Genomic DNA, 11,164 nt, shown 5'->3' with positions numbered 1-11,164 from the left:
ATGTTGATTTCAATCATATTTGATTGCTTGCACTAGATTCATTGATTTCACTGTAGATGTTGATTTCTAATCATTTTTTATTGCTTGCACTAGATGCATTGAATTCAGTGTAGATGTTTTTTAAATCTATTTGATTGCTCGCACTAAATACATTGATTTCACAGTAGATGTCGATTTCTAATTCTATTTGATTGCTTGCACCTATATGCATTGTTTTCACTGTAGATGGTGATTTCTAATTCTATTTGATTGCTTGCACTAGATGCATTGATTTCAGTGTAGATGTCGATTTCTAATCCTATTTGATTGTTTGCATTAGATGCATTGATTTTAGTGTAGATGTTGATTTCTAATCTTATTTGATTGTTTTCACTAGATGCATTGATTTCAATGTAGATGCTAATTTCTAATCATATTTGATTGCTTGCACTAGATGCATTGATTTCAATGTAGACGTTGATTTCTAATCTTATTTGATTTCTTGCACTAAACACATTGATTTCAGTGTAGATGTTGATTTCTAATCTTATTTGATTGCTTGCACTAGACACATTGATTTTAGTGTAGATGTTGATTTCTAATCTTATTTTATTGCTTGCATTAGATTCATTGATTTCAGCATAGATGTTTTCTAATCTTATTTAATTGCGTGCATTAGATGCATTGATTTCAATGTAGATGATGATTTCTGATTTGATGTAACTCAATGTATGATGGTACATTAACTTAAAGTGATTGGATTAACAATGTGCATTGATTTCAGTGTAAGCACAAAAAATGATTGACAATATGCATTGATTTTTGTGTTATAGTAATTCAACCTATTAATATTGGAGAGCAAGAGAGACAAGGTATGATGTTTACTACAATAGTTCGAGTTAAAGAATTGAATGGTTTACGATCTCAACTATCCTTTTCATATAATCGATATGAAAAGATGGAAAAACTAACAAATAATGTAAATATTTTGTAAATATGACCACTCATTAAAAAAAATCAAAATTACATTATTTCTTGACTTTTGCAAAACAAACTATAGATAAAAAAAATCATCAAAATATTTTGAAGGAAATAAATTATTTCAAACATTAGCAATGAAACAAATGATTTCAAGAGTAATCTTGATGCAGTAAATTATTAAAACTACTCTTCAAGATATATTTAGTAATACCCGGAGGGACACTATTAAGAATTATTAATTGTCAAAAGTTGCAATACCTAAAATTAAATGAAGTAAATGTCAATCCTCCTACAAATGATTGACAATATTGTTTCCCTTCTTCATCACCAACTAATTACTAATAGACAATTACTTACACATATAGAAATATGACACAACAATTGTAACATTCACAAACATTACCATCCAAATGCATAAACACACAAACCAGAATGACATAGTCATGTCAAACAAAGAAAACATAATGTAAATTTCAAAGAATGAAGTTTATCTCAAACATATGCATAATAATGATAATCTAAAAATGTGTCATTGTTGCCCTCAACTGGAACCAGTCTAGATCCATCTAACTCTAGATCTATCATGCGTCTAGAGGGATCAAATCAATCCATCTAACTCCATCTAACTCTGGATCTATCATGCGTCTAGAGGGATCAAATTGATCCATCTAACTCCAGATCTATCATGAGTCGAGAGAGATCAAATCCCTCGAGGTGCAAACCTTTCTTCAAATTCTACACTCCAAAAAGAAGGTTTGCACCTCTAGGGATTTGATCCACAGTTAGATGGATCTATGTTGGTCATATTGTTATAAAATATTTTGATTGTGAAATAGGTTATGAGTTTTAGGAATGTGAAATTGATAACCCATATCAATGGAAAAAGTGGGGCTCAATATCTATGGTTAAGAATCTTGTCATATTGTTATAAAATATTTTGATTGTGAAATAAGTTTTGTTTTTTAGGCATGTGGTTAAGCCATGGTATTATATCAAAACTTATTTACAAGTTAATAATATTCAAGGTAAAGTGGGGGTGAATTTCCATGTTTAAGAGTATTTTCATACTGTTATAAAATATTTTGATTGTGAAATAAGTTATGTTTTTTGGGCATGTGGTATTGATAAGCCATGGTATTGGCCCATGGTATTGTAACAAAGCATATTTGCAAATTAATAATATCCATGGTAAAGTGGAAGTGAATATCCATGGTTAAGAATATTTTCATATTGATATAAAATATTTTGATTGTGAAATAAGTTATGTGTTTTGGGCATGTGGTATATTTTTTACAAGTTAATAGTATCCATGGTAAAGTGGGGATGAATATCCATGATTAAAAATCTTGTATTGTTATAAAATATTTTAGTTGTAAAATAGGTTATAGTTTTTGGTATTGATAAACCATAATATTGTAACAAACCCTATTAAAAAATTAATAACAAAATTAAAATATAACAAATTAAATTTTATTATTTTTATTACTTTAACCTTTTATTTAATATTTAAATATTTACAATCATTCCGGATACTAAATTTATACTATTTTTAATTTATTATTTATTATTTTTATTATTATTTGAGTTAACATTTAAAAGTTTACTAACATTCATCCACTCATATTTTTTTTATTTTTATTTTTAATTTTAATTTTAATTTTTATTTTTTTTTTTAAACCACATTTAAAATTATTTACATACACTACATCTGCACATCTAACTGATCTGTAGAATGCCTCAAAACACAATAACCTTAATCATGATATCAACCCAATAACCTTAATCATGATTGTAAATATCATGTATATATTTTACAAATTAACTCCAACACTACTATGTTCCCGTGGAAGCTTTTTTTACGTTAAAAATTCAATATTTGCCTTACTGGAATTAAGGTATTGTAATTGGTGTGAACTCGGGTTTTCGACGGATCTCTATGTTTTTTTCAGAGGAAAAAAGCAATATATGTTATATTGAGAAAATATAAAGTTCAGAAATACATGGAGGAAGGATAGCCACAGGAAGGATAGCCGCATGTCCTGTTCAGGAACTACAAAAAGGCAGAATGTGGCATGTTCTGGAATACATGGGGTAAAGCCACAAACCGAAAAACCCAAAATAACCATAGATGGAAGAGAGGCCAGAAAGAGGCCGCGGAAATGGCTGCATATCGTGTACAGGAAATATAAAGAGGCAAAATGTGACATGATCAGGAATAACTTAGAGGCGTATAGCCGCAACCTGAAAAACCATGATAGCCGCGGATCAAGTTAGGAATACATGAAGGCAAGTAGCCAGGAGTGACCAGAAGAGACAGCAGAAAAATCTGTGGCCGCTGGAGCGGCAAACGGATCTCACACCATATGTGGACTTGGCTCCCTGAGTTTTTACCAGGCTTCGTCTGAAGAGCTGCATTTCGTGGGATAATTACGCTGCGTCTCCTTAATGGATTTCTCTCATATGTGGGTTCTCAAAATTTTACTCTGCCATGATTTTCATTCGGAACTGATCCAAAGAAACCAATCCCGAAGGAAAAATCATGATCTACATAACTCTGTACCCATACCCAGTTATCCATATTGAAAAATGCTACAACCATTATGCAATCGGAAGAGCAAAATAATGGGATTGTATGTTGGGCCAATGTGGGATCTTCAGTGTAGACTGCCTACAACCAGCTCTGTTAAAATTCAAGCCGATGCCAACGATAGTAACTCTGTCAGTGATGTTGATGATGTTACAGCGCTCTGCAACATTTTGCATATTACAGACAACAGCGTAGACTCTTCTACTTACGTTTCTCTATTACAGGGATACATTCGCAAAAGAGCCTTATCAGAGGGAAAATTAATCCACGCCCACATCAATCAAAGGGGATTTGCTGCAGACACATTGTTACACAATACGCTTATAAACATGTATGTCAAGTGCGGGAGTGTGGTGGACGCTCGCAGAGTTTTCGACCAAATGCCTGAACCAAATGTCTGTTCATGGACTGTCATGATCGCAGCATACGCAAGGCATGGTTTCCCTGAGGAGGCATTAATTATGTTTCGCCAAATGAGACGAACAGGCGTTTTACCCAATCAGTTCACTTTCGCCAGTGTGCTCCCAGCATGCGCGATCTTGGAATCTCTGGAGGAGGGTATGGAAATCCACGAAGAAATTACCAGAAACGAACTCCAGTCAGATGAGTTTGTGGCTAATGCCCTTGTAGACATGTATGCAAAATGTGGGAGAATAGAGACTGCACGCGATGTGTTTGAGAAAATGCCCAAACCAAACACGATCTCTTGGACAACTATGGTTGCAGGATATACACAGGCAGGGTACCTTGACGAGGCCCTGAATCTCTTTCATAGAATACCTCAAAAAGATGTGTGCGCTTGGACGGTAATGATTACTGGATATGCACAGAATGGGTTTGTCGACGAGGCCTTGAAACTCTTCAAAGCAATGCCTCACCGAGATATCATTTCATGGAATGCGATAATTGCAAGCCTCACACAGATTGGAAACAGTGTGGAAGCCTTGGAGCTTTTTCGACAAATGCAGTTGGCAGGTGTGAAGCCAAATTTGAAGACCTTCGCTGGTATTCTTCCAAGGTGTATCATGGAACATGGTATTGAGATTCATGGAAAAATAGTTGTAAGTGGGTTTCAGTCTAGCATCGTTTTGTCGAATGCCTTAATAGACATGTATGCAAGAAGCGGTAGAATAGAGAAGGCACATGTATTATTCGACAAAATGCATCAAAGAGATGTTGTTTCCTGGACAGCAATGATTGCAGGGTACGTGCAAAAGAGTTGGGACGAAGAGGCCCTGAAGCATTTTGAACAAATGAATTTGGCAGGCGTGAAGCCGGACTCAAAGACTTTTGCCAGTATTCTCCCAGCTTGTGCTAGCTTGGCAGCTCTGGAAGAGGGTAAGAAAATCCATGAAAAGATTATTAGAAGTGGATTTCAGTCTAATGTAATCGTGGTGAATGCCCTGATAGATATGTATGCAAAATGTGGATGGATGCAGAAAGCACGCGAGCTATTTGACGAATTGCATCGACCGGATGTTATCTCATGGACTGCAATAATTGCAGGTTATGCACACAATGGATCGGAATTAGAGGCCCTGGAACTTTTTCGCCAAATGCAATTAACAGGTTTGAAGCCAAACTCAAAAACCTTTATGATTATTCTCCCAGCCTGCACCAGCTTGGCCGCTCTAGAACAGGGTATGGAGGTTCATGGAAGTATTATTAAAGGTGGATTCCAGACTGTTGTAGCAGTAGCAAATGCCCTTATAGACATGTATGCAAAATGTGGGAATGTGCAGTATGCTCGTGAATTGTTTGAAAATATGCAAAGACAAGATGTTGTCTCCTGGACAGCAATGATTACAGGGTATACACAGAATGGGCAGGGGGAGGAAGCCCTGAAACTTTTTCAACAAATGCAGTCGACAGGTGTGAAACCTGACTCAATGACCTTTGCTAGTATTCTCTCAGCATGTGCCAGCGTAGCTTCTCTGGATCATGGTATGGAGGTTCATGAAAAACTAATTGGAAATGGCTTTTGTTTTGATATTGTTGTCGTCAATGCCCTTGTAGACATGTATGCAAAATGTGGTAGTATAAAGAAAGCACGAGAACTATTTGATAAAATGCATCAACGTGATATTGTCTCTTGGACAGTAATGATTGCAGGATATGCCATGCATGGTTATGGCAAAGAGGCCCTCAATCTGTTTGAAAAGATGAAGCACTTTGGCCCTCGTCCAGATCATGTCACTTTTGTTTGTATTTTGTCTGCATGCAACCATGCAGGCCTAGTGGACGAGGGCTATCGATATTTCAATTCCATGAGCAGCGACTATCACATGTCACCTACAATGGAGCATTATAGCTGCATGGTTGACCTGCTTGGTCGTGCTGGTCATCTAGATGAAGCGCGAGAATTTATTAACCACATACCAGTAAAAGTTGATAGTGCTGTGTGGGGTTGCTTGCTTGGTGCTTGTAGAATACATCATAATGTAGAGCTAGGCGAACGTGTGGCAGAACACATTTTAAAGTTGGATCCTAAAAATGCTGGATCTCATGTGCTTCTCTCAAATATATATGCTGCAGCCGGCAGGTGGGATGAAATCGAAAAGGTACGGAAAATGATGAAAGATAAAAGCATAAAAAGGACACCAGGATGCAGCTGGATTGAGGTCAATAACCAGATGGATGCTTTCGTTGTAGGAGACATGATAAACCCACGAACACAGATAAATTATAGAGAGTTGGGTACATTATCATAGTAGATGAAGGTGGTAGGGTATTTTTTGGGTACAAGTATTGTATTAAATGATGTGCAGGAGATAAAGGGAAAGGACATATTCTATGTCACCATAGTGGGAAGCTAAAAATTGCATTTGGGCTATTAAACACTTCCCCTGGAACAACCATTCAAGCAATAATTAGCCTTTGAGTTTGTGCTGACTCTCACTCTGCAACAAAATACATCTCCAGGAATGTTGCATCAGAAATTGTTGTAAGTGATTCTACTGAACAGTGATTTCAGGATGGACAGTGTTCCTATGGAGATTATTGTTGAGCCAAAGTGAAGTAAGCTTTAAACATATGCTTGCATCATACAAAGAATAGACATGTAAATATGGTAACAGGGCCAGTTTCTCATAAACGAAATGTGTGGACATCTTGCGCACCTTCAAAGGCCTTGAGGCGAGGCATCTAGGCAGGGAATGGCATTGAATGTTAGTCACTCTCTGGATTTATTATTTTGAGAAAAGTAAAGGGATGACAATGTGCATATCTGATATTTTAGACAAAACTTCTATTTTTCTTCCCATCGATGGCATCTCCTGCAGAGTAAGTTGGCTGCATTTGATTGCTTAAATGGATTATAGGACTGTGGTAGGCCATTTGGCTTGGAGTATAAAGTCTAAGGGAGCTCTATAGTTCAGATTCTAAATATCTTTGATAGCTTTATATTTCATCATTGGTGCTTATATATTGTCAATTGTTTATCTTTACTTCGAGAGAGAAATGACAGCTAATAGGTGTCACAAAAGTATCGCTGTCTACATTTCTTTAATGATCTTCCTAGGGTTTTGTTGTTAACTATGCTAAATGGACAGAAAGGTAAGGGAGAAACGCTAATGATGGTGACTATTGAAGTTCAATATTGTTGTATTCCAAGTGCAAGCATAGCCCTGCATGCATAACACTAAAATGTGATCACTTAACTAGGTCCACTGACTCCTTCAGGAAAAGTCAAAATCATATATTCAATATGATTGACTTATTAAGGTTGCCAAGCTTGCTTAGGGGTGTAATGAATAATCAACGAATTCTTGAATTTTGCAACTTCATGTGCAATGCTTTGCAGCCCATAGATTAGGACATAAATTAGTTATACGAACATTAAAGATCATATAAACACTGAGACAACACAAGAACTAAATTGCACAATCATAAGAGGAATTGTTTACTCTCTTATTTTAACATATAGCAATATATATGGATACATTTCTAGTGACAGGCCTCAAAGCTCTATTTTGGCTCAATGGTCAACTCCTACAACTCTATTACATTTACACTTGATTGTCTCACTGTATCCATGACATGCTATACTGACCTGATCCTCTTAGTTGCTATCCTATTTATTCTTACATTACCATATGATTGTAGCTGTCATCATTGCTTCTAAGTCTCCACATCACTTTGTCTTGCTTGACCATTTCATAATGCTCATAACTATCATGCGCATGTTTCTTTACCTTCCATGCATGACCTTAAGATAGCCTTGGGGCAATCACCATCGTGTGCAATCACTGTGTTTGTTGTTATTCACCTACCATGTATGCTCATTGTCATGTCCCTGCCATGCACACTTCTTTTTCCTATACTTGTACCTAATATTTTGTTGTGCTTTTACTTGGTGCACCTAACTCTTGTCACACACTCTCCTTTGATGTGCTTTCCTTGCTTGCACTTTTCTAGTGCATTATCATACTTAATGGAAGCTTCTACATTAACTTCCCCTTGCAAATAAGACATGTCCTTGTGTTGATCCATCATCTCCAGTTGCTTCTGCAATTGCTACTTCAGAAATCCAAGCATTGTTTGTGTTTGGCATGCTCTTCCACATAATTATACATTGCGTGTACCTCATGCTTAATGTTCTAATTACCTTCCATCAACTCCTTTTCAACCGACCACGGTTTCTTCTTTGGTTGTTGGTTGTGCTAAAATGCTTCTACGCTTTCACCCTTTGCATTTCATCTTGATTGACAATGGGATCTCCTTATTTGTACTTATACAAGTAAGTTACATTACAGATATACAATATGTCAATCTCCTTTTAGAACTTAACCTCAAATGCATGATCTTTGAACTTTAAATTGATTCTCTAATGTTTGATCTTTTTCACGTATTGTTTGTTGTATGCACCATTTATATAGCTCTTATTCGTTAGATGCACCATCATTAAATGGCCAATTGCCAAATGATTGAAATCTCATGTGTGCATTAATGCACATGTTATAGGCTACATTATTTTTTTTCAATATATCTTGGATTTACACGCACTTTCTCCATCCATTTTTTTTTTAGAATTAGAAGGGCTTTTTGTTAATCAAAGAAAAGCTTACATGTAGCCTGGCTTTTCAAAGTCTAGAAACTATCGTTTATCATAAAAGGACTACAAGTTTCGGCTTATCAACCAAAAATACTAGTAAATCTACTAATCAACAACAAACTATCTGAGACTGACAATGATAATAATTGCAACAAGAACATACTTATTCTCTAAAGATCAAGGATGAAAACTTCATGTTTTTTTGGGTTGAGAAGGAGGAAATGCCTCTGACATTAGCATGACTTTCCCTGAATTGACTGATTTTTCTCCATTTTCTTGGATCAAGGTCTTAATGCTCTTGTATCCCTTTTTTCTGTCCTCCTTCACCATCTTGGGGGAGTCTTTGAAAGATTGCGTATGAATTTGTAAATGGGGATTTGAAGAACTCAACCCAAATTGAGTGTTATTTGTATGACTCTTGCATTTTAGATATACCATGTAAATAGTTTTGATATGATGGTTTGACATGGATCACATATATCGAGGTAGACCCTTGCCAGAGCAATCAACGTGCATGGATCATCCATATCCATGTCTTTTGGGAGGTCTTGAGTCTCATCCTCCCCCATTACTAAGCTAGTTAGCTCCTTTGGTAGAGAATTTTGTTGATTACCTTTGGATTCTTTTTCTCAGGCTTTGTTGGGGGCAACAAAGATTTGAGAATACTTTCAATAGCTCATGGGGGGACTGATTGATTATCTTCTTGCATTAAGGTCTCATTCAACAAGGGGAGAGACATGAACTTATTTCCAGATATGAGATTCTAGCTAGAATTGGTGGCTCCTTGAGGTCTCAAATTCCTCAAAACCCTCTTGCTCTTTGTGAGTTGATTGATCTGTTGGTAAATCCTTTGCAATTAGAGGACAATCTCTAAAACGATATCCATACTCATGACAACACCTGCATCTAAAAGGGACACTTTTATAATCCAGTGTTTGTTTCCAAAGATTATCTTGATAATAAATGTCTATTGAAGCTAGAAGAGGCCGTGAAATAGTCATATATACACAAATCCTTGCACATGATGTGTATCTCTCTCTCTTGGTTGCCTTAGAAACCTTGACAAAGCTGACAATGGTATTGCCAATGCCTTTAAGGATTTCTTCCTCCCAATATTCATTTGGAAGATAAAAGAGTCAAACCCATATTGGGGTAGCAAGGACGTCTTCTTTCTCATGATTGTACCGCTCTATCCAAAATCACATGAAGAGCTCAACATTATTAAAAAGTAAGGGCCTCATTCGATCCTCCAAGCTGAAAAAAATTGTTATGAAGAATCCTTTTGCTCCTAGCTCCAAATCTATTTGCCCCTTGAGGTTCCATTTATTTTGGATGCAATTGATTAGGGACTTTTCAAAGGGCCGAAATCTGATGAACTTGTAGATTAGAGGATGATCTTGCATATATTGGATGTATTTTGCGATCTTATTGGATCTGACCTCATATGTTGGATTTTGCTCTGCTTTTGGCAGGCAATGCCCTTGAATTTTATTTTGCTAAAATGCTCCAAGCAATAGTTTCTTTGAGTTACCAGAATCTTAAGTTCCTCCAGTTGAGCTTTAAAAAGGATGTGAATGATGAAGAGTTTGGGAGGGGTTTCCAGCTGATCCAACATTCCTACTAACTCTCGAGACAATATGAGTGAAGGAGGGGGTAGAAGCCCCTCTTGTGGAATTGGCCATGAATGGCTATGCAAAAGAAACCCTAGGAAAGAGCCCTGGATGAAAAAATCCTCTACACTACTTTCTCCATCATTGTTACAAATGCCTTTGCATCATCACTTTTTGACATGCTAACTAATAAATTTACTAATTTTGCAATCCGTCTACGATTTTTCTCATACACAATTTTGAACGGTGAAAATCTTGTTAGCATGTTAATAGAGTTGTTATATGCAAACCTAGCCAACGAAACTTGATCCCACTATTTTGTCATGTCGAGCTAACCATATAGAAGATTTCCAAACATTGGTTCATCACTTTGATATGCCCCTCTACATAGGTGTGGTATGTTGAACTATATTGTAGCTTTATTTCCATTTTCCACAACATCCTCCAAAAATTACTAAGAAACCTTGTATCTTTGTTTGATACAACCTTCTTTGCATATCTATGTAATTGCACCACATCCTTGAAAGCTATCTCCACGCAATATGACACATCATTGTTCTTCTTGCAAGGCATGAAGTGCACAACCTTTAAAACCTTTTCTACCACAATAAATACTAAATCAAGTATGCAATGTGCTCTTAACAATGTAAGTATAAATACTTGGATATATGCTCTCAAGGCATCTTTGATTTATTTGTCAATGGTCTATACAATCATGTATTTTGATTCATTCCTTTTCCCTTTTGACATGCCCATCCATCCACAATTTGAATAGAGAAAACCTTGTTGACTTATTCACAGAAATATATACACACTTAGCCCAAAAAACTTGATCCCATTATTTTATCATGTCCAATTAAACATTTTAGAATATTTCCAAGACTTGACTTCACTACTTCAAGATGTCCATCTATATGAAGGTAACACGTTCAACCATGTCCATCTTCTTCCACA

At 36.2% G+C, this 11,164-nt stretch overlaps 1 protein-coding gene across 1 annotated transcript; it reads left to right on the top strand.

The window, feature by feature from the left end:
- Positions 1–2,972: 2,972 nt before the first annotated feature.
- Positions 2,973–6,993, top strand: LOC149259410 (pentatricopeptide repeat-containing protein At3g16610-like). Its single transcript, XM_089418259.1, has 2 exons — positions 2,973–5,491; positions 5,648–6,993. The coding sequence occupies exons 1-2, from the start codon at positions 3,547–3,549 to the stop codon at positions 6,256–6,258; spliced, it is 2,556 nt and encodes an 851-aa protein (XP_089274385.1). The 5' UTR covers positions 2,973–3,546; the 3' UTR covers positions 6,259–6,993.
- The last annotated feature ends 4,171 nt before the right edge of the window (positions 6,994–11,164 follow it).

This window comes from Pinus tabuliformis, chromosome 6 (assembly GCF_031772625.1).
Source record: "Pinus tabuliformis cultivar Carrire ecotype Pingquan chromosome 6, CPIR1, whole genome shotgun sequence".
NCBI lineage: Eukaryota > Viridiplantae > Streptophyta > Pinopsida > Pinales > Pinaceae > Pinus > Pinus tabuliformis.
This window is presented reverse-complemented; position numbering and strand designations above follow the sequence as displayed.